At 39.7% G+C, this 24,652-nt stretch overlaps 1 protein-coding gene across 2 annotated transcripts in view; it reads left to right on the forward strand.

The window, feature by feature from the left end:
- MID1 (midline 1) overlaps positions 1 to 10,026 on the forward strand; it is a gene marked incomplete at both ends in the record, with an annotated part of 100,730 nt that extends 90,704 nt beyond the window's left edge. For both annotated transcript variants that reach the window (XM_082001855.1, XM_082001856.1), the window contains 3 exons: positions 5,526 to 5,687; positions 7,907 to 8,114; positions 9,678 to 10,026. In XM_082001855.1, coding sequence (XP_081857981.1) covers positions 5,526 to 5,687; positions 7,907 to 8,114; positions 9,678 to 10,026 — 719 coding nt within the window. The remainder of the gene's footprint in view (positions 1 to 5,525; positions 5,688 to 7,906; positions 8,115 to 9,677) is intronic.
- Between the last annotated feature and the right edge of the window lie 14,626 nt (positions 10,027 to 24,652).

Consider the following 24,652-nt stretch of genomic DNA (forward strand, 5'->3'; position numbering starts at 1 on the left):
TATATCATTCAGAGATTGCTAAGAATTCAGTAACAAAAACAAGCAATGCTATGTTTTTCTAGTATATTTTCTATCCAACATAATCAGCTATATTCTTTTTTATTAACTGAAAAATCGGAGAGCTAACATTTGATGGAAAAAGTCCAAACAGAGTATTTAATTTTGAATCCTATTTCATACAGGAAAGATTATTTCCAAATGTGGTCAAACTGCTTGGCTCTTAAATGCTAGCAGCCCTGTTCTGTGCATAAGAGCAATACAGAACTTTAAATTAAGCAGGGTTTTACTAAACCGTTGTTCTCAGAGTTACACCATTCACACATTTGCATTTCTGAGAGGCAGCCTGCAATCTGAATATTGTAAAGGCTCTTAAAATGACTTTGTCACTAGCTAGTTAACATGCATTATAATTTCATTATCCCATTTCAATAAATTTTCAAGTATTTATTGCGTATGCAGTTTTTTTGACATCACGGAATTGCTTTATTGCACTTCAGGAAGGCTGAAACTTAAAACCCCGCTTTTTACTTGCTGCAATACAGGGTGTCTTCATGAAAAACACATCTCTCTCTTCAAGGCAAAAATCAGTAAATCTCTTTTTCCTAGTAAACGGAATTTAGGTTAGTTTCATTGGCTAAATACTAAAAATCACTGTATTAAGGATACAGTGTACTGTCAGAACTTTTCCAGTGTTACACAGTTACTCTTCCAGTAAGATAGGGTAAAATTTTGTTGGAGGTTCTAAGACAATAAGCTGCCCAAGCTTCCACGAAAAACAGTAAGTTTATGATTCACCAGTTAATTTTTGAATTCTAGCTTTTTTCTGTTTCTGTAAGTTTTAATTTATTAAAAACAGATTCCTCACAATCTTCAGATTGCTACTGAGGATTTTAGTGAATATGTTTTAATGCCACAAAAGCAAGTTTGGGATAAAGCCATGAAGACTTCTGCCTCTTGAAGGGTATAAAAAGAGTGTACTTCTTAAAGAAAATGCAATGTGTTTTGCAGAAATCCTGCATATATTATTTTCTTTCAAGTGGGAATGCAGAGTCGGGGTGGGGAGCTATCTGTTCCCTTCACCTACTGTATTTGTTCTACCAATTTGAACTGTAATAATTTATTTAAATAAAGCATTTAAAAATAATTAAAATCCTAAAAAGATTAAATAACTTTCCCATGACTTTTATATTCCTCTTCCACTTTTCAAGAAGGTATATTGAATTAAAATCTATCAGTGTAAATTTTGGGGGGATTTGCACCCTGGGATTTTTTCCATTTGTTTTTTTAAAGTGCGTGAACAGCCAACACCAGGGAAATAACTTTAAAAATTATTACCTCCAGACTCTGAGAAACTTGTTTTGAAAATCCACACGTCCTGTACGGACATCACTGTGCTCACTGCACCATTCCAGGATGTAATTTAAATTCTCTAAATTTTTGTAGGCTACAGTTTTAAAATACATTGTTTTACCACCTGCATAGCCCTGTAAAAAGCCCTGGGTTTTTGAAACAAGAAACCTGAATGTGGCCTGGATTAGGAGTGGGTACAATAGACGACCCTTAGCTCCTGCTGCTGCACCAGTGAGCAGAAGATGTGTGCTTTTCCACTTAACCTGCCGCCACTGGCAGGGAACTGAGAGAGCAAATGTCACCCGCAGATGCCTGCATTACCAAGCTGCTTGCTCATTTCCCTGAACTTTCTTAATCATCTTTTTTGGTATTCAGAGAAGAAAAGCTGTCCTGACAGAAGACAAATTCTTTTGATGTAGTGACAAAATATTCTTTCATACCTAAATGTTTAACTTGGCTGCCACTAGTTACTCTTCTCCATTCTGAAGGATTTTGGACTTCTAGATTGACACCATCAAAATTTCATTCCCAAGATTTCATAGAATCACATAATCATAGAACAGTTTGGGTTGGAAGGGACCTTTAAAGGGCATCTAGTCCAACCTCCCTGCAATGAGCAGGGACATCTTCAACTAGAGCAGGTTGCTCAGAGCCTCGTCCAACTTGACCTGGAATATTTCCAGGGATGGGGCATCTACCACCTCTCCGGGCAACATGTTTCTAGAATTAATGTTCTGTTTAAAGCCTGTTACCAAATAGCTGACAGTCAGGAAGCACATGGACACACCACTGAGCCCCCTTCATACAGAGGCCAGAACCGAGCTTCTTGAGACAGCAGGTTTGTTGAGCAAAGCGATCAAGTCAGCCACTGCACATCCAACATTTATTGTACACCGGTAGCCTGGGATGCCTAAGACTGGAAGGACAAAGAAGAGAAACCCAAGGTGCCTTGTGTCATCAAAGAGGATAGACCTTTTCCCTAGAACATGAGTCAAGTTGAACGGAGGGTTCCCAACCCTCTCTGTACATAGAGTTTAGGGTAGGTAAGGTCCTAACACATGAACTCTGCTCTTTGTTCAAGGCCAGGTGGGATGAATCTACACCTGCGTGTGAGCATTTTGCCATTAACACTAGCAGAAACTGCCAAGTTGTAACAGTACTTAAAATTATCATGGCTCTGTCTTCTATACACTGAAATCTAAATTAACCATTAATTGAATTATTTAATAATATAATAATTTACCCTGTGCAAGTATTTACAGACTAGTGAGTATTGGGTATGTATAAATCCCATACATAGGAGGAAAGGACAGAGTGGAGAGGAGACCCATAGCAACGTAACTGTACCTTTACAGTCCTTCATATACCTATTTAGATCCAAGTTTTATACTTCCATAAGGAGTGATCAGCCTGTGGAGGGTAGCGTAAAAAGTGTAATGCAAGCCTGAAAAACGTGCCCTTTAGAGAGTTGTAGTGACTAACACAAATCTAATTTTGAGATGATTTAGCAAAAATCTGGGCAATTCAGTGTCTGCGTAAGGGTTTTTTTATATATGGCCTATGTATACCATAGACCTTTGCTTTCAAAGTGCAGTTGTGGAAGGAGAAAACACTTCCAGGACCACTGTCTGGATTCATCCCACTTACCACCCTATGTTGTTTGATACCCCATCGAAGGCATCTGAGCTAAAGGTTCCTTGGTCATCCTGGATTCACTCTAAATCCAGTGCTTCGTTTTATTTTGTTTTAGCTTAACACTTATTTTGCAATAGCACCTATGAGTTGGGTAACTGATGGTCTCAATGCAAAATCAGTGTGGCGGTTCAGCTACAGAACAATTGTGCATTTACCTGTGGCAAACTTTTATTGGGAAAAGATGAGGATTCCTATGAGCATTCAGTGGAATATTCTATGCCAGGAAACTGCTGCTTTTATTTCCTTTCTTCCTCTTAGGGAACCTGTTCACACACAGATTTAAAAAGTGAAGTATGGTTCATGAAACAAGATGTGAACTGATGTTGCTATAAGCAGTTTACTACAGGTGCTAGGCACAAGTGAGGTTTTCACTGGGTTCTCTTTTTTCAGGAGGTAGACAGATGACTGCTCTATATCATCGAGTTTTTCAATAGTCTTGAGAAAACAGTGCTGCAAGATTGCTTTTCTTTGCTGCTTCTGCACATGTAGCAAACTGTTTGAATCCTTTGTAGCTGATGTTTAGGGAGGCTACATGTGGTCAGGATGCTCACTGGTGGGAGCATAAGGAACATGGTGGAATTCTGGTTTTCCCACTTTACGCCAGAAAACTGCAACAGAGAGATGTTCTCATTCTGGTAAATCATGATCCAAAGGGGACAAGCCATGTGTGAGTTCAGCTATAGGCTTAGACTTCAAGCCTTCAAATCAGGGTGGAAGGGGGGTTCATCTCTCCTCATTTCAAATACCTGAAGTTAGAGATCTCGCCTACACTAGTCACCTAGGATTCCACTCTGGCCAAGAAAAGAGAGGTACTTGTGGTAGGATATTCACACCTGGAGAAGTGAAAGAAACTACTCACTCATTTCTGCCTCTCCTCAGAGTTCAGAAAAATACGTTAGGTACTGCAGCTCTTCGTTAGATGACGAAGTGACATGAGTCCCACCTGAAACTGTGCCTCAGTTACCCATTTGCACAGCAGGATGAATAGCTGCCTGCCTCTCAAGGATGCTATGCAATATGTGAACTTTGAGATAAGAGCTACATAATTCTTACATTGAAATTTGGGGTATGAGCTCTGTTTCTAATGATCTTTTGTTACGAAAAGCACATCCCAAATTGGGAAGGAATCTCCCGTGGTTATGAATTGTCTATGAATCTATAAACCTGTATCACAGGTCTTTTTCTTTCAAGTTTTGTGTCCAGTAGCCGTTTAATTTATATTTTACATAAAGGTTTTGTATGGCCTGATACACAGAGCTGAAATTACTACTGTCTTCTGAAAGATTCTCTTCACTGATACTTAACTGGTTTCCTAGTAAAACATGAGTTAAAAGCTGAAAGTTGTTTTGTAATAATACAGTAATTTTCATAACATCATCTATGCCCAGTAAAAGCAGAGACCAAGAAGTCTCTCAGGTTTCTAATCTAGTCAAGCATTTTTCTTTTAAGTTTTCCTGCCTTCCATATGCACACGCATACATACACTTGCCTCTGCATATATCTTTTTCTAGATGTATAGCTATATAAAAGCTATATGTGAATATATATAAACTTCATGAATGTTAAATTTGTTGTTTATGTAAATATTTATAATAAGAAAGCTATCAGACTGGGGATCCATTAAATCAGGAGCTGTTTGAAATGTACAGTAAGTAATATGGGTAATTGACTGCCATAGTAGTTATATCACAGTAGGAAAAATTTATGTAGATGAATACGTTCATGTTAATGGAGTATTTTTGTGGTTTGCAAATGATATTGCTCCTTCCTTATTTTACGTACTTCCTATGTATTATACTTCTGCGGTAAGCATCAACTGTACCCAAAAAATTTTGTAACTGGAAAAAAAGAAAAGCCAGCTTGTCCCCAGTTGATATCTAACCATGAGGACATAAATCAAAAAGTTGCGTCCATTGAATTTACTGGCTTAGATTACATCCTGGCAAAGTCTGGAGTGTAAGAGCCAAAGCTTGCTGTGGAGCCCACACAAGGCCCTGTGGGGCCTCCCATGATTTGCTTCAGGTCCTGAAGAATGCACACCTGGGGACTGTCAGCAAAGGTGCCTGCCCAGCCCTCCTAGCTTTACTGCTTACGTTGGTTTTCTGAGGCTTAGAGTGAGTTCATTAATCCAAACAGTAGATTGATGGGATCTCCATAATCCTCTAGCTCTTAAGCAATAAAGAATTCCCTGTGCTGGGATATGAAAAATCTCAGACTGCTCATGCCTCCTCTGAGTAATTTCTCAAATGTCCATTTTTTATGATTGACTTCACAAGGCAAGAACTTAAAAGGTACCTTGGATGAAGGCTGATGAAATGAGTTAGTGGCAGTAAGTAGCGACTCAGTAAATGTGGCAACACTTTAAAAGGTACAGAAGCAAAATTCGTATCGGTTGTTGGGTGCTCGGGAGTGCCCTAAGTGTTCCTCTCTTACAAAGTGTTCAGTATGTCATGACTGACGTGCTCCATTTGACATTGCAGGTTTATGCAACTCAGCCGACAGCTGGATGATTGTTCCCAATATCAAACAAAACCACTACACAGTGCACGGCTTACAGAGTGGCACTAAGTACATCTTTATTGTTAAGGCCATTAATCAGGCGGGCAGCAGAAGCAGCGAGCCTGGCAAGCTCAAGACAAACAGTGAGTAACGTGAGAACCGGCATGCACGCATTCTTCTCCTTTCTTGCCTTCCTATTTTCTTCTTTGGAAGAAACAAGAGTACAGAGAAGCTTAACTCGTTTAAAGTGCTTCCCACAATGAAAGCCACCTATTTAACTCACTTCGAGATTGCCAGAGTCTTCAGTAGTGCAGAAATTACTTTTTTTTTTTGAGAGGAGCATCTGTAATTTAGTCACTGGAAATACCATTTAGGAGCAGAGCCATCACATGTGAAAAGATTGAAATTACTCTCTTGTGGTTTTGTTTTAATGTCCTCTCTATTCTTTTTCCTCTACAAAGCAAACACTTTTCTTATGTTTGCAATGAAACATTTTATTTTTGTCTAGTGTTCATAAGATAATTGCTAGTTTAATTTTATCCTCCAAAATGATCTGTTTCTTAGGACACTGGAAAACTTTCTTAGCTCCATCCCCCCCAGTTTTTTATGGAATTCAACAAGGTGGTAAAGTAGTCAGAGATCCCACTTCAAAAAAACAATGGTTACACAAATTATTAGCAGATGTAGTATAGCAATTTTAGGACTGCTTTTCAGCCTTTTTCTTCTTGTGTCCCAGCCAATCTTTCAGTCATGTAGTCATGACGGGCAGCTCTGAGCACTGGAAAGGGAACACTGGGATTTGTGCACCCTCTGAAACCTGCTTATTGTAGGGGAAGGTGCTCAAAGAGGGGCGGTACTGAGCGTTGCAAGAAGGAGGCTGCCGGCAATGGCATGTACTCATTCCTGATTTTCTCCTTTCTGCTATTAGCCTGGCTTGCACTTCTGTGTAAAAGCTCCTCATACAAACCCCACATCTGCTACTAAGAATCTGCCTATTGTTAAACCTGGTAACCTACAAGCAAACGCGTAACCAGAGGATCCAGCTGGAAATGGCAATCTTCTATCCTTTTGCCTCTTCGCGACCCAGTCTGGCACAAAAGCTATCTCTTGGGTGACAGTTGAGAAATATGTGACCAGATCCAATTCAGTACCGAGGAAGACACCCTTCAGACACTGCTTCAGCAACACAAAGGCTACTAACCAGTTAGAGAGGCAGGCCGTAGGTATTTTTCGGCCACCGAGCAGTAAGAAAAAGTGGGTAAAATGTGCCTTCAGATACTTCCTCATGGGTTTATTTTATACTTGGTCATAATACATAACTAAATATGCATTGCAAAAGCAGATAACTCTGAACAATTTATGTCTTATTTGAAGCGCGTGTGTCAGTGCCTCACACAGACCTCATGAGAGCTCTCACTTCTATTTTCTGTGCATGTCATCAAATATTCCACTTACGGTTTTTTCCCCTTGATATGAAAGACAGTAAGAAGGGAAAAGGGCTTTGCTGGACCACTCGTGGAGTCATACTTTCCTAGTTGTCTCCTGGCGGAGGTAAATGATTGTTCTGCTTTTTGACACAATGAGCAAGCCTGTCAGAATTGTGGTGGGCTTTATACATCTACAGGGTTCAGTTTACCAAAAAGTTTCCTGTTATTGTCTACAAACCTTGTGCTACAGCCGAAGAGACTTGCCAAGAGCAACATCCTCAGTAATGTTTTTACACCATATTATCTGGACCATGTTACAGTTCACTTCCTTCTTTTTAACGCACAGTATCGAGCACCATATGGGCATCCTTCCAAAGCGAACCTGAATTGTTGACTGTGCTTGTTATAAATAAAGCTGTGAGTGAACGAACAGGCAAGGCTAGTTCTTCCTTCTATTTTCAAACTCATATTTTGGGATTTGAAATCACACTTTTTGTAGTAACGATGAAGATGTTATTATGGAGCTTTATCCCTAGAGAATCAATAGAACACAACTACTTCTAAATCTAATATGCTGTGAAAAAAGCAACCCTCAGACCTTTATTAGCATGTATATTGGTTTCAATTACATGCAAGAATTAGAGTATTCAGGTTACCTCTAGGTCAGAGATAATGGGCATGATGATTATGCAGGGCTCTTTTCAGGGATTATCGACACGGGGAAGTTAGTGCACAATGAGATTGACAGTAAACTGACAATGCAAACTAGCTATTGCAGGGAGCAGAATAGGTTAGTCTATCTCAAGAACACTTCAGAGGAGGAGATTAATATGGTTATGTAATCTTGTGGGCTTCTTAGAGGCTTGCTAATCCACTCTCCTTTTCAAAATCAAAGCCAAACCTTTCTTCTGCCATCCTTGTCTGTGCTTCTCTAGGTCAGCCCTTTAAACTGGACCCCAAATCTGCTCACAGAAAATTGAAAGTGTCTCATGATAACTTGACAGTGGAACGTGATGAAACATCCTCCAAAAAGAGTCACACACCAGAGCGATTCACGAGCCAAGGGAGCTACGGAGTAGCTGGCAACGTGTTCATTGACAGCGGGCGGCATTACTGGGAAGTGGTTATAAGCGGGAGTACGTGGTATGTATATAAAAATACATGTGCTTCACACCAAAGGTCTGTGTAGGTCCCAGCACAGTTTCTCTGACAGAGATCAGTAGCAAAGGCTTGGGGAATGGTACAAGAGCAGGACAAACATATACTTTCACATTGTTTGTCAAGCTATTTTCCCTATCTCCAGCACTTTCAGACTCTGGAACTAAGTCTACCACCTTTATATTTAGCAGCCCTGACAGGAATTTTCCTCCATGATTCGGAATGGTTGGGTTTTGAACACACATAAAATACATATTATGATTTTATTAAATTGAAGAGGTCAGAAATTTTCATCTTGTTCATACAACAGAGCAAACTTTGTAAGTGGGATAATTTTTTTATTAAACGTGAAATATCGTAGCGTCTTTCGGTAAGAAAAAAAAACACCCAACAACAGAATATGAGGACAATTTGATGATCCAGTTTCATAGGGATGGAAGTCATATTATCTTCTGGGGAGGGGGTGGGGAGCAGCAGTGCTGTGGGTCTGTGCCCCAGGGTATGAAGCAGAGGGCAGGAAATGGAGGAGTGCATTCCTCCGCTCCTGAATGATCCTCTGTGTCATACAGGGATGGATTTCGGGGGCTCTTTAGTCAGTGGAAGAGATGTCATCCTTTGGGATTCAAAGGCAACAATCATGATGGAAGTTAATGGACTGGAAAAATCAGTAAGGTCTTCAGGTGTGCCCACTGTCTCAAACAAGAAAAATGTTTTTTGCCTGTGCCAATGCTAAGGAATAGTAATAGAGTAACTTATGGCGCATTAATCTCTGTTGGTTGAAAGCCCAACAACTACTGCAGTGTCTCTAGAACGTGAGGAACTTTTACATTTCTGTTATATATGAGAAATCAGGTATTTTGCCCTTGGTGTCCATTAACAAGAACATTTTCGCAATCCTTTTACCCTGCACATCTTGCCATAAATTATGGTTTGCAGAGCAAATGTCTTCACCTACAATTGCTTCACTTGGCCCAAAACCCAGTCTCAAAAATGCTCATTTGAATTTAAAAACCACACCAACATCTGGCAAAACATATTTGGGAATGGCAAAAATGTTTTTTTTAATGTGTCCTTTGATGCTTACTCTTACATTCCTTCTTCTGGGCCATATATTAAAGGGGCAAGGAGAGATCAGATTAGCTGACAGATAGCAATGTATTTTAAAATCAATGAATTCCTCTGTATTCATCTGTTTGGAAGTGGAAATCTGAGGCCCACTGATTTAAGCTCTGAGTTGCTGAGTACTCGACAATTTTCCTTTTGAATACCAGAGGCGAGTGCTCAAAAAAATTGCCATAGCAGCCAAACTACAAACAGTGTGAAGGACAGTAAAGTTTCCCCGACCACTCAGACCCAAAAGAGAAATGGGGAAAAACATTAATTAATCTTGGGCAGATATTGCAGTGAAATGTCACTTAATTAGAACTTAACCAGCAGCAGTAAGTGGCTGGGGCATTCTGGTGAGTCCTCTGGGCTAAAATTTGACTTCACTGAGAGACAAACATGGCAGGAAACATTTGTTTCCTTGAGTTGTTTTTTGTTTTGCAGGTATGCCATTGGTATTTCCTACAAGTCAGCCCCGAAGCATGAGTGGATTGGGAAGAATTCTGCCTCCTGGGTGCTTTGCCGCTGCAATAACACGTGGGTTGTGCGGCACAATAGCAAAGAAATCCCCATCGAGCCTGCGCCTCACCTCCGGCGGGTTGGGATTTTGCTGGACTATGACAACGGTTCCCTTGCTTTTTATGATGCTTTGAACTCCCTACACCTCTACACTTTTGACATTACATTTGGGCAGCCAGTGTGCCCCACGTTCACTGTGTGGAATAAGTGTTTGACCATTATAACTGGCTTGCCTATCCCTGACCATCTAGACTCCTCTGAGCAGCTCGCCTGACTGCTAAAAGCCAAAAGGTAGGACGACGTGTCTTCCCAGGGTGGCCAAGCAGCTGCCCACAGGAGCTTGCCCGGAGCTGGTGGACCACACAGCATCCCGGCTGTCACTGCTGAATCCGGCCAGAACTGGAAAGGGGAAAATATCTCTTTACCATGTACTTTGTACGGAAGGACAAGAAGTGGCTTTAATAATATCTTAGAACTTTCTTTTGCAGTTGGTTTTGGTTGGTCGGTTTTGTATTTAGTCTCTTACAGGAAGATTTATAAATTATTTATACAAAAAAAAAAAGAGAGAGGGAGAGAAAGGAAAGCCTGGTTTGGACACCTGGAAAATGACTTACTTGTTTTGCACATTGATGGTCCTATTAACTAAAATTTCATCAGCCTTTACATCATTTTATTTTACAGTGGATAAAAGCAGGAAATTGGAAGGATGAAAACTGCGCAGTGGACAAGTTAGTATACTGCAGGTTTTATTCACACCAATATTAGTGCTCTCAGTACCAGTCTTATTGAGCGTGAGATCTCCTAAGTTCTACTTTGCACATGGGAGTGTGCAGATCAAAAAGAACAAAAATAAACAGTGAGGAAGTGGAGCTAGCCAACACAGCAAAAGAAGAAATTTTAATTTGCTTCTGTTCACAGGGCAGTGCTCTCTCTTTTCATAAAAAAACATGTGGAATGTCTCCTAGAAATGTTAGTGGATAAATCAGCTGGTGATTTATTTTATTGATGGCAACATTCCCACCTACCAGTGCTTCACCTTCGTCTTTGGGAAACATTGTAGAACCACTGAGGATGTGAAAGACTGATACCATCTTTGAAAATCAGCAACACTGGAGGAGAGCAGCCAATCCAAGGTCTGACTGTAGACTAATTTGATAAAGCACAGCATCACTTAAGGATTGATTGTAATGGAAGGTGTCATGATTCTGATGGTAGATATGTGAATGTTTATTGCTGATTTTACAAAGTTCAACGTAGCAAGCCCAGCCAACAGCTCGGAAGTGAGACATGCGCCACTTTACCATTGATTTTAAATTAAATACAAATGTTTCATTGTCATACACTATGTCGTCTCTATAACAAAGCAAGGAAATCTGTCTGACGTGCTGTATGGAGAAACACTGCAGCTGGAGTTTGCTCATAGTTATCATTGTCCTGGGTTGTTTGAGAAAGCACAGTTCTCTCTCTTTGTGAATGAGGAGTAAATAACAAGTTTTCAGCAGCAGTAGGAATCTGCACGGGCAAGGCCCTACATTCATCCTGGTGTTGGTGGATGAACTTCAGTGAAGGCAGCAGAGGTTGTACCTGCTTTATCTCAACGCTGAATCAGGTGCATTTTTTTCCTCTTTCCTTCTACAGAATAGAAGCCCTTTGTAATTACTACAATGCTTATGTATAAATGATCATTTGGGGAAATGCTTGAGGCATATGACAACTTTAAAAGAATGGTTTTCCTACAGTATTTTGTTGCTACTATGCAAGTGGTGAAAATCTGCCTCTGTAGAAGAGGACAAATTGAGTATCAGCTTTAAGAAAAGATATGCTCAGTAATTTATAACCATGCTTTAGGTGTCTTTTGAAAAGGATGCCTTAATGCACTTTGTTCACTAATGGGTCCAAAGTAAAATGGTCCCAAGCTCAGCTTCAGATTTTTTAAATACCAAGTACCAAGCTGTACTACAGTTTGCCTTATGATGATGTCAAAAATGTATGAGCAAGATGAGGAATACACGCATGCCTATTGGCATAAATGCCTATCCATGTTCCTTTGATTGCCCTTTACATGCCCTGCTAACTGCTGGATTAAATGGAGAAAAGTCTGACAGTACGTTGCTGGTACCATGGCTTTCAGCTGGGGCAGCATCCCATGGTTCACAGGTAGGAGCCACTGAACTTTCCAGACTTGACATAAACAAGGGAAAATCTGTACATAAATTGAACTGCAGTGTTTTTCATAGTGTCTTTAACAATAAAGAAATGTATATTCTCAAAAATGAAAAGTAAATAAATCCCCAAACATTACATTTTTTAATTGAGCACAGTATTACAATATTACAGTGTGATGTACCTTGCCCACATGATCTGGCCTGGGATGTTTGCAAGGTAGCTGAGATGGCATGAAAATTATTATAATGAGTTTACAGGAGATGACTGATGGAAAGCAGTGATAAAAAGATATAGGAGGAAAGGAGTTTTAATGCAGGATTATTGCCAAGTTTCTGCCTAAAATGAAAGGGTTTATTACCAATGTACATTTAGCAAGGCTGTGTATCTTCTTTTTTGCCAGAAATATTAAATCTAGAAGCTGATCTCAGTAGTGGACAAACTGAAAACACCGTTCACTGTTTGGCCATACAATGTTAGCAGAGATTGAGCTGGATGGAAGTAATACCATCGATCTGGAAAGATCCCCAGTGATCTCACATATTTTCGCTGTAAAGATAGACCACAAGTCTAAAGACAGATCACGATTTTTGCCCATGGAAAAAGAATGGCCTGTTATCTACAGGCCGTGCTGTATCATTTTTATTTTAACACAGAATATTTCTTTTGGATCTAAGCCACATTTCTCCAGTGGACTATTAATTCAGTCAATATTCTTGGTGCATGTATGTTTGTGTATATATGTATACATATGTATGGGTATACACACATCAGTATATGCACAAATATAGTGTGTAATTTGTGTACATGCATACATATATATATACACACACAGACTGACAATAATTAGTCAGGTGTTCCTTTTTTGCTTGTTTCTTGCACAATTTCATATTCTGTATGACTATGAGGAAACAAGTTTGCTATGAATGGTATTCTTCTGGACATTTTTAACAGACAAAATCTGTTTATTTTACAATACTTGAATCAATGCCTGATTAATCAATAAAAACATCCATTCGAAAATGTAGCTTCTGTGGTCTGTGGCATTTTGCATGGTCCATAGTAATCAACTGAAATCTGAGGGAACAGAAATCCTCATGTAAAAATAAAACATGGTACTTTAATGTAGCATGCAGTCTTAGATGAGGATTTTTCCCTGATTTTTGAAAGTTTTGTGACTAGGAATGAGGTAGCATTGAATAATGCCATGTTTAACAAAGGCAGATTTTTGAGGAGTAGTCTGCTGAGATGCAAGCAATGAATGTAGTAGATAAAGCCTGTGTTGGATAATGATTGTTTCAAAGGTGTATTTAAAAGCCAAGCTGTGATTCAGCAGAGTTAGAGCAAACCATAGCACAACCTCTTTAGAAGACAGTAGCTTTGGCTCCAAGTAGTCAAAGGTCTTGTCTAGCTTGAGGTATTGGAATGGTGGGGGACTTTTTTCTCTCTGAGGCTAGGTAAGATTTTCCATGTGTTAGGCTCCTATGTGCTAATGCACATCTAGCAGAAAAAAATCATTCAGGAATGGGCTGTATGTCATAAATTATTTAGTAGAGTATCTCCAGCCCACTGCAGTTTTCCATTATTGGCTTTCAGAGAGCAATGAGAGAGCTGAAGTTGCTGCATTTTCTGCTATGACTTTTTTTTTTTTTTTTTTTTTTGTGTTATCCCATGTCTCAATTGCTCGGAAAAGAAACCCCCACTGAGCAGTGGGTCCCAAAAGCATTAAGTATAAAAATCTCTCAGGTGTGGGTACACTACGAAAAGCTGGAAATCTGCAAGAACAGGTGAAAACACATGCATGTTCTTCATTATACTAGCAACAGCAGATCACTGAACAGCAGCGTGCATTGTTTCTTCTAATCTGGTGACTTAATTGCAAAGGCTGTATTCTTGCCATGTTAGAAAATGCAACAGGACACTATTGACAACACAAATTAAAGTGTCAGCTATTTAACCATTACATTGTGAGATGGTCAACATTTATAGCACTCTGAAGAACTATTGGCTGTGGGGGATTTCATTAAACAATTAATTGACATCGAACACAGTATAAGTATTTCTTTCTTAATTATTCTGATAAGGCAGATGCCTAGCAGTTGCCAGATTCTGCTTTTAGTTACAACAGCACAAATTCCAATAAGCCCATGCACCAAAACAAAGTGAGAACTGCTAGTGGCTCTTATCTGTGTCACCCGAAACTGAGGCTATTCGTTTTAATGGGAAACACTGTCTTCATTTCTGGTTTACGGTTGAAGAAGTGTTGGACCCACATGGAAGGTACACACTGGGCCATATCGATCGGTAAGTGGCCAGGGCACGCCTGGCCTGAAGCCATTGGTGGGGCAGCTTTGGGAAGCCTCTGCTAAACAGGAAACATGCACAGGTTACTTATGGGGTGATGTACTGGCACTTTTCTTGTAACACCATCCCTAACGTCTTTTCACATACTGATCTTTCTAGTAGTGGAAGTGTGTATTAAGATACAGGAATGTAAAATGCAGTACTTTCTTGTGTTATTGGGTTGGCTGCCTATTTAGAAATTAGCATAGTGTTCTGAACGTCAGCCTTAATTTTTTTCTCTCCACATGGAGGAAAGCCTTGGTCACTCCCAAGTGCTGATGGTAGGTGTTCTAGATTATGCTGAGCTAGTTGTTTTTATTGTGCTTTCTGAAGTGGAGGAAACTCTCTTTACGTTTTAACCTTTCATTTCCATATTAAAAAATTAAGACACTAAAGAGCAATGATGTTAACAATGTTTCAGTGTGGATGAGACTCTTGGTTTGGACTGTGAGGCTTAAGGCATCTGTGTACGTAAATCTGTGTGCCAGGGTAGGCTGATTTGCATTCATGCGGGAGATCAACAGTACAGGTGCGGGTGGTTTCCTCCAAGGTAGGCTTTCGCATTAACTCCACTCTCGGACTATAATATTCTGTTTCTTTAAAATTTTTTTAACTGGTTTTCTGAGTCAAGTGCAGACCATATTAGTAAGATTGTAATATAATCTTTCATTGTGTTACTTACTTTAGCAAGCCCTACCATGTCACATGCCTCCGGCAGGTCGCTGCACACATCAGCTACAACCATAACCTTTGCAACATCACCTCCAATGCGTGGACTGACGTTTAAGCCACGACCAAGTACATAACTTTACCAAATGGGATTCATCTTGCTTGGAGCAAAGAACTCTAGCACAAATGGTGACACCAGTTCAAGGTGAGAGGCTCACATATTTCACAAAGATGATATAGGAAAGATATGGACTGGAATACCATCAGCGTTGAGGCAGTTCTTGTTTAGAAGCATGACAACGTAGTAGGAAGGCATGAAGTATTTACTACAATGTGATCAACAGTGTCATTATTACTGCTGCCTGAGAGAGGGACGATGATAGCAAAAAAGGGAGTTGCGGAGCAGTGCGGAGAGGGATCATTCAGTGATGGGACGGCAGGAAAGCTGCCACCACTACTTGCCCTGGTGCCGCGCTGCAGCTCTGCAAAACCAGTCTGCACTTACTCTTCCTTTTGCTACAGCTCAGCCCCAATCCACATTCCCAAATGACAGGGGGAAAAATATTGCAGTTGTATTTTTGAAATGCTAACCTGAATAAAAGCAGCAGGGCAGGGATGACAGCCCAGGGCCTTGATTCTCCTTTATTCACCCAGATTTTTACATCTGTTGACTTCAAAGGAGGTAGTCCTGATTTACATAGAAGTAGGTACAAGCCCATGAATCTTCAGTTTCCAAAGGGTCAAACCCAAGTGAAGCAGGAGCCCCTGTGCGAACAGCTCAGCATTCCTATTAAATCACGTCTTTGGAGAAAGCGCATTAGCTGCTAGCAAAACTGCAGTTTCTCACGAGCTGTTTCCCAAGGCCAGCACAGGTGTGTTTTAAAACGTATGGTTCTTTTAAAATGTACGGTTCAGTAACATTTTTCTTGGGTGAATTGTTCAGGCAATGCTTTGCTGTTTCCTCCAAGCAGGGTGGGAACAATTCTCCTAGCAGGTGCTGTGTTACTTTTATAAAAATCATGAGAACGGCAGATACATAAGTTATGATATAATGCTGCAACATAACACTATTGTTCTTGGACTTCCATTTAAAAATGGTTAATAACTAAGGAAGTTTAGAAGTCTACCTCTAACTGTTTGTCCTAATTTGTACAATTATTTGAATGTATGGAGATGTTTCCTCTCAAGGAACATCATTTCTTTTTAATACACACAGACACATAGTAATTAGGAGTATTCCTGAAAAACCATTAATTCATAGAAGAGCTTATAATCGCCCCTTTGAAAGACAGCAAATGGTGGCTTTGTGTTTTGCATAACGTTAGTCATTGAACAGGGAAAAAAAGCTATAGCTGTTTAGATAACCGAAACATTTAGAAAATGACAGCCAACTGCTGCACAAGAGGATGGGAAAGTTTTCATTAGCAAATTTTTTTTCTCCCTCATTTTTATTTTACATGTGAAACAAACTGTTCCACTTGAAAATGTTTCTCTCTTATCCATTCATTTCTTCACCTTTCTTTTCTGCTTTCAGTATCATTTTCAGATTTTAAATATTGGAGTAGCAAGAAATGTGTTTTCAAAAGTTGACTTTTTTTAAATTTCCTTGGAAATTACCTTTTCCAGGAGGCTCACAGAAAACAAAATGAGAATGCAATATGGCAGCTTGAAAGTCAAGAATATTTGTGAAGTAGAAGTTAAAGAAGGAATGCAGATAAGCCTGTCACTCTTCTACAAGTACTGAATTATTTGGTTTCATTGTTCTGAGCTTAACAGTATTGGTCTCTAAATAAAACACTGTTATGAAACCTGATTAAAGAGCACAAGTAGAGGAATAGTAGATTATTTTAGGATAACCCTGGAACAAGTTCTCTTTAATAGCAATATATATATATACAACCTCATTAATGTCAGCTTGTTTTTTGTTGGTTTGGGGGCTTTTTTAAATTTTTAAATATTGTGTGTCCTCTCCCAGCCTAGAAGTACGTCTTTTTTGGGAAGCATAGGGTATAATTCCTTATGGAATGGGAAAAAGTCCTCCCTGTGGCAGGTGTGAAGATGGTGCTAGCACAGTGAGAACATCTTCCACTGGCAGGGGGCAATTTGATCTATATTTCTGTCATCTTGTCTGTGTGAGTAGTAGTGATGGCCAAACTGAGGACGAAGTAGGTTCATCTAGATTTGTGGGTGTGGGAAGAGGTGGAAGACCTCTCTGGTGAATCACGACTAGTTATCACCACCAGTCATAGACCAAACCCAGAATGAGAAATGAGCAAATGGAGATTTGTTCTTTATTACAATCAGTAAATATCCTTTTAATTTCTTCAAGAGACTGTGACCCCTCTCTCAATTTGTCCATCAGTTTACATCCACATGCTCATTCAACATCTGGCAAAGTTGTACATGAAAATGTTTGGGGTTTTTTTTGTTAGGTTTTTCACAAACTACTTTGAAAACAAACATTGCTGATATAATGTTAGTAGCTTATGGCAGAGGGTAGAGGTGAGGAACAACATAGAACCTAGAGGAAAAATACAGGTGCAAACTGAGTTCAGAACAGCACAAAACTGCTCATAAGCATAGTTTCCATCAATCCTAATTGAAATTATTCATGTAGGTGAAGAGAGATAAACACAACTGAATTCAACCTTGGCATGTGCATGAATAATTGTCAGTACAGAGTAGCACAGGTGCTGAAACAATTGAAAACCAAGACTCTTTGTAAAATTAATAGTTTATATTGTTTCACTTCTAACAGTTGGGTCATAGCATTCCTACATTGCATATATTAGACAAACAGGAATCATTGTTAAGAAAGTGCCCTGAGTTACGCTGTAAATTCTTACAAATGCAAGACCAGTTGGGGAAAGTAAGATAAATCTTTGAATGATATACACAAAAAGAACAGGAAAAAAAAGTCATTTATTCACAACCAATAATTCAAACGACTGTACCCAAACCATCCTTTCTTATTAGAATCCTGATGCTGCCTTCCAGCATCCCTCCATGGAGAGAATGGAACAGGAACACTTTGTCTTTCTGTTCTTGTGAATCAGTGCTCCATATTAGTGTTACTTGGAAATCTCTCAGGATGAATAGATTTAGTAGGAACAAGTACAGATTTCTCACCAGTCTTGAAGCCTGAATAAGCCATTAGCCAGTTTCAAGGCTGAATTATCATCAAATTATGAATGTTTTAATTTATTTTTAACTATGCAGGAAGAAACATGTAGCATTAAAAAAAAAGTGACCAATTTTATGTAGATGTGGGAATAGATATCATTCTGTCCAGCTACAAAGCTGCTATTTGGTACAGGTACAGGAAAATACTTTCATGGATTTGGTATAAAGCACCTGCACTTGCACACAGGTGCTGTAGCATGCACACAGATGTGCTGTAGCCCTAGGTCCTGACAACCTTTTATGTGTCTGTAGAACTCAAAAGCTATGCAAATCGTGCTGAGGGGTAGGTTGATGTGTGTGGGTACAACTTTCCCTAAAAGTGCTCCTACTGGCCCCATTTTTCCTGCTTCCCCAAAAGTAGAAGGAGAAGCAAGCCAGCTCCCAAAGGTCTTCAGCTCTAGTCCTTCCCTGACCTTTCTCATAGCAAGAAGAGAGGTCACAGGCTGGCCCTTGTCTCAGGCCCTTGTTCTGTTGTGTGGCAACAGAATTATGCTATGAATCTTCAAGCAGGCTCCTCTGGCTAAGGAACTTGACCCCACAGAAAGAGAGGTTAAACTAGCTCCACTAGCAAGGTTCAGACATTTCTCCAGTAGCTTCCCCAGCTTCTGCTATAGTCAGAAAATGCAAGGGAAATCTGCTCCAGGACAAGAATGTGAAGATGACACATCTTCTAAACGCACATCCAAAAGGCTCAAAGAGAAAATTTTAAGTGGCATTCATCCTCATAGGAAGGTCTACATAAGAAGGCTGGGATACATTTTTCCACATTTCCATTAAGGCATGGAAAGCTGCCTTCCTTACGCCTCAGGTTTTGTAGTGCTTGTGGGTAGGCAGGCCTCTTAATTTTGAAGAGTGGAAAATCATTGCCCCATGCTTTTCTCCTCACTCTTCTAAAAATTTGACAAACAGGAAGAAACAATTGTCAAATTCCACTGCATGAAGGTTCATACCACTGGTCTTCATTGTCAAAACACAGACAATGCAGAAAGAGGCAACCAAATCTGTGTGTGCAAAATTATTATTTGTTACAACTGACATATCTGAAATACTTTTAATCGGATATTATGAAAATAACAGAAACAAAATGGAAGTTGCATCAGGACTGGAACTCTGATAATGAAAGATAGAAATAGAAGTTGAAGACAGAAATAAAATAACTGGGGAATGCACCTAGAAGGGTAAAACCAGAACGGTGCAATGCATCCAATAGAAGCTCATCTGGAAGAATGTGAAATTCTGGTCTATTATAGTCAAGAGAGGTGGTAGTCAGTAGTATAGGATCAGAGAAAGGATCATTAGAAGGAAAAACCAAGGGACATCCTAGGTTAAAAGGGGAGATATATTTGTGGTTTATTTAGTCTAGCAATTGATGGCTGAATGCAGACAAGGTTTTTGTGTCTGTAAACATATGATTAGGGGTAGCACCAGGAAAGGAGACTAACAGTTTTAAGTAAAAGGCAATATTGGTACAAGAATAAACACAGTCAACCTGTTTATGGACAGTTAGGTTTATAGAAATCAAGGAGGTTACTTCACAGAACAGCAAGAGGAAAAAGGGAATCTTGCTGTTTCTGAAATGAAGCTTTGTGGGTGAGATTAATCACACTTCAATTTAAATGACCAAATAGTAGTTGACGAGGCCTAAGCATTTTCTAGGCATCTTCTATAATGAATAGGAAGCAAATAGTATCTCCAAATATTCATCCCAGATGATATTCTAGCAACCTAACTTGGAACAGGAAGAATCCCACTCTGTGACTGATCTTTCACCATCAGTCATATGAGGAGTCACAGGCAGCTAGCGTGTACTTGATATCTGCCTTTTAGATAGCTAAAGGCAGATCAAGTGACTATCACTCTACATATTTAGCAAATGAGATATTGACATTTTTATGGTGGTGATTATAGAGTAAATCCATTTCTTTGGATATAATACAGAAATTTATAGACAGTATCTGACTTAAAATCCTTGCTGTGCTGAACTAAGCAGGCAGTTTTTCACTGGCCTCAGTGAAGCCCAGATTTTGCCTCTTAAATACGAACAAGATGAAATATTGTAAGTCAAAGTCATATTAAATGTAGACAGTTCCCCTAACCAAAGACCGTTCTAGCCACTGAGCCCTTTTCAAAGCAAGTTATTTATAATAACGTTTCAGTAAAATGGCCATCCAGGCAAATTCAGCGAATGAGAATGCATCTATTTGACCACAGAACAACCCCCCTTGGAGATTATATGTGCTTGTATGCGTTCTATTGCATAGATCGCGTGCACAAGTATTTTAGACTACAAACTGGGTTGCTTATCCAATGCTGCAAAATGCTGTGTATTAACAGTTAGCATTGTTCTAGAATTATTCTTACAGTTTGTTTTAATAGATGTCACGATCAGATCTCCTGTAGCATTTCCTGAATTCAACATGTAAATACAAGATTGTATCAAAGCTAGAATAGCTAGATACCAGTTGACATGGCTGCATCATTCATTCCTCACAACAGTAAGCATATATCGGTATGAGAGGCCGAGTACAGGTATTAAACTTACAGTGCCTGTGCGAAATGGGGTTTGTTTATGCAATCAAGATCTCCTCAACATAATTCTCTTCTAATGGAAAAGTAGTCAACAATGATAAGTTAAAAGGAATGCGTAAGAGATAGCTGAGAACTGCTGGCTCTTTAACATTTAAGTTGGATGCTGAGGTCAAAAGGTCATTAAATTTTGCTATGTAATTTATTTGCATCTTCTGCAAAGGAAATAGGGCTGGGTCTCTGAAGGATAACTGAGAGTCCTTCTGATACTCATGGCAGATTGTTTTGGATGGCTACCGTCCAGAAAATCTTAATGGGGAGAGAAAAATATTATGTGAATGGATGTAAATATCCCTTTTTCCAGGGTTTTATCTTAGACTCACCTCTCTACACTGTATAGGTTACTTTCAGAGGTTTCTTTTTATCTGTTTCTAAGCAGCATGAGTATTTATCTAATGATGCTGTGGTGAGGTATGATTCACCCTTCAGGTTAATAGAGAGCACAGTTGAAAAAACCCTTCACATGCAAAGTATTGTTAAGTGCGTGTTCTTTGTGAAAAGGAAGGAAATGACTCAGGCAGGAGAAATGTTATAGTAACGATTGTTGATGCTCTTCAGGCTGATAGAAAAACAATTGCTCAAATAAAAGGTGAGAGTTTCTGCAGGAAGCACTTTCTGATGGGAAAAGGATTAGCACTCCAGGATAACTGAGGAAAACTGACAGAGAATCACCCAAACTAGGCAAATATTTTGGAAAAGGCTTGGCAAAGAGGCATTTAATGGGGTTCAAGTTACAGTGAGAAGTGGAATACAGACGGGACTGAGATAGTCTGGTGTGCTTTGGAGGGACCAGTCTGAGGATTTCTATTTGCAGAGAGTATGGGAATAGCTTATGAAGCCACATTGACACATCCTGTTTAGGGGTCTCGGACTCAGAAGCAGCAGCAGAAAATAAAGGAACAGAAATAAAAGTCAAGAAAGAAGGAGCTGGGAACATTTTCTTTCCCTTTTCCACTCATTAAAAAGAAAAAGAAATTTGAAATATCCAACAGCAAGAAACAACACAGCATGAAAAACTTTTGTAAAATTACGGTCTTTCTCCTTACCTTTGTGATTTGTAACATCAATGATTATTGACATGCAGACAGCTTTTAAACTGTAACTTATTTTCACTGGTTGTGGCAGCTTGCTTCATTAGTTAATTTTCATTATTTGAACAAAATGTTCCTTCATTTCCACTGCCTAAAACCGTCAGCCTGTGATCCCGATTCATGTGTTATCAGGGCCTTACGTCCTTAGGTATTTCCCAATCCATACAAGTGTGGAATTAATCCTATCTCCTTATAAACCCTGGGCCCTTCCAATAGCACGATGGGAACGTGGAGCCACTTTTTCCAGCTCTAGCTGACCCTACCAAGGCTTCTGGTAAATGATGTAACTAGGCAGGTACTGTGTCCTTATGAGGCCTCTAGGTGTGGGAGCTTGGTGGGTTGATGTGGCAGAAGTAGGGCTGATTTTACACAGAAGGAGGCATTGATTGAGTGGTTAAAAGCAACAGTGGTTGGTTTTATGCCAAATTGCTGAAATGGAATGTGTCTGAAGGGTGGTGAGGACGTTTGATGTTGGATGATGAGGAAATTTTGCCAAGGCATTGGTGAGGTCTCACAATCAAGGATGTTAATGACATGTAACTACAGTCACTGTAATCCAAAAGGAATTTGACAAAATCTTTGTAAGGTTATTGTGCTCCGAATGGTGTTAAAATATGGAATTTATGTAAAAGTAAATGAACTGATGTCTAGTTATTGGAATAAGATACTGCAGTTGTATTGTGAGATATATAAATGAATGTGTAATCTAGATGATTTGGGTTATAAAAGAAGGTGTTTTTGCCATATGTCGGTGATTTTCTTTTACCAGGCTAAGGAAATTGTGGATATGAAAAGAAATAACAGTTTATTAGCAAGTTTTGGATTGTATGAATGTGTCTTGAATTTTGTAATAAAGAATGTTAACTCTACCTCTTAATTTCTGCTAAAGTAAAACTGTGACTTTCAGTAATGATTTCAGTTTGGGCAGCTTAACAAAAGTTAGGAATGGTAGTTAAAATTTAGCTAATCCCAATTTAAAATAATGGTCAACAGACTAGTAATTCGTTTATGAATCACTGCCTCGCTAAGGAATTCCCACTGAAGGGCAATCACAGGGCATATGCAGCTGGAGGCAGCTTTCCAGAAATTTATCCCAGTGATAGCCTTGAGGAAAACAGTGAAAGCTTGTAGTGAGGAAAAGCATCAGGTCAACACATGGGTGGATTTGCCTAGCTTTTTATGACCAAGGATAGCAGCCTTCATGGCAAGGGGAAAGGAAGGGCTCCCAGCCTCACACCCTCACATTAGATCAAGGTGATTCCCTGAAACCAAGCCACTCTTCCCTGCTCACACAAGCTTTCTCCTCCACATAATTTCATAGGAATTGAAAGAGTTCTGAAGCAAAATTATTTCGTGGTGTAGAACTATTGAAGTCAAGGGTAATAAGAGCAAAGCCAAATTTGGAGAGGTGCACAGGTAAGGGAGAGAACGAAGAGGAGCTTTACAGGGATTAGTGACCTGTGAACAAGATGAGTAAAATGAAGTTCAGAGGATTTTTTCTCTCGCTCTGAATCAACATACTTTTGGGATTACCTCTGAGTCACAAATTCCAGACAGCAGTATAAAAAAAATGTTCAATTTAAATTTTGGCTGAAAGACAGCTTTCCATTACATTCCCGCAGCCTTGCCTCAGAGATATCCTATCTAAACTTGCTCAGAACGGCTCATCGAGCTCATGCTAGAAGAGTTACGCTTATCTAGTCACTTTTTATTACCAAAAAATTTAAAAAATATAAAATACATGAGCAAACTACAAGATTTAGAAACTCTACTCTTTTCTCCTGGCAGAGGCATGACATGGTATGTCGTTAATCATTCCTTGAATTAGCATGCTTTATAATAATTCTAGTCAAGGGAAACTCTTGGTAAATTCAGTATGCCTGCAACTATTGCAGTTCTGTGATAGTGTCCCATCAGCTCTCCCAAGCAGAGCCAGGCCAGACCCAAGTGCTGGGAATGCTGAATATAGCATCCTTGCCCTTCTCAGAGTATGTGTTGAACGCCATTATGGTGTTGTGGCATACCAACACCGATAAAGAGGTTTAACTGCATGTATTGGGCCTGGTGAGATGGAGTTAATTTTCCCATAGCAGCCCTCATAGGGCTCTGCTTTGTACCAGCAACTAGAACAGTGCCAGCAACACACGGGTGTTTTGGCTACTGCTGGGCAGTGGTCCCACAGCATCAAGGCCACCTCTGCAACATTCCCCCCTTACCAGCAGGCTGAGGGTGGGCAAGATCTTGGGAGGGGACACAGCCAGGACAGCTTACCCAAACTGGCCAAAGGGATATTCCATACTATAAGACGTCATCTCAGCCATAAAAGCTCAGAGAAAGGAGGAAGAGTGGGGGGTGTTTGTTTTCCTATGATTGTCGTCTGGAGCAACCACTACACCTATCGTAGTCCTTCTTCCCAGGAAGTGGCTGAACATCACCTGTTGATGGGAAGCAGAGATTAAATCTTTTGTTTTATTTTGCTTCCATGCACAGCCTTTGCTTTCTGCTTATTAAACTGCCTTTATCTTGACCCACGTGTTTGGTTACTTTTTTTCTTTCCATCCTAATTTCTCCCCCCTGTCCTGCTGAGGAGGGGAGTGATTAAGCAGCTTGGTGGCACCTGGCATCAAGCCAAGGTCAACCCATCACACTGGATCACACATGTGATGAGCTTAACTGAAGCTAATTCTGACACAAAGAGCCATAAACATCCAAATACGGCAGTTAGGCAACTTTCCGCTTGCTGTGCTTGAAGGCTGGTACCACATCCTCTATGGTTGTTTTTTGTCTCTTGTTTTAGGTTTAAAGTCCCTAGTTGATTCAGTCTATCCCCATAAATCATGTTTTTTGAGATTTGTCATCATTTGT

This window comes from Phaethon aethereus, assembly GCF_964289735.1.
Source record: "Phaethon aethereus genome assembly, chromosome: 1".
Classification (NCBI taxonomy): domain Eukaryota; kingdom Metazoa; phylum Chordata; class Aves; order Phaethontiformes; family Phaethontidae; genus Phaethon; species Phaethon aethereus.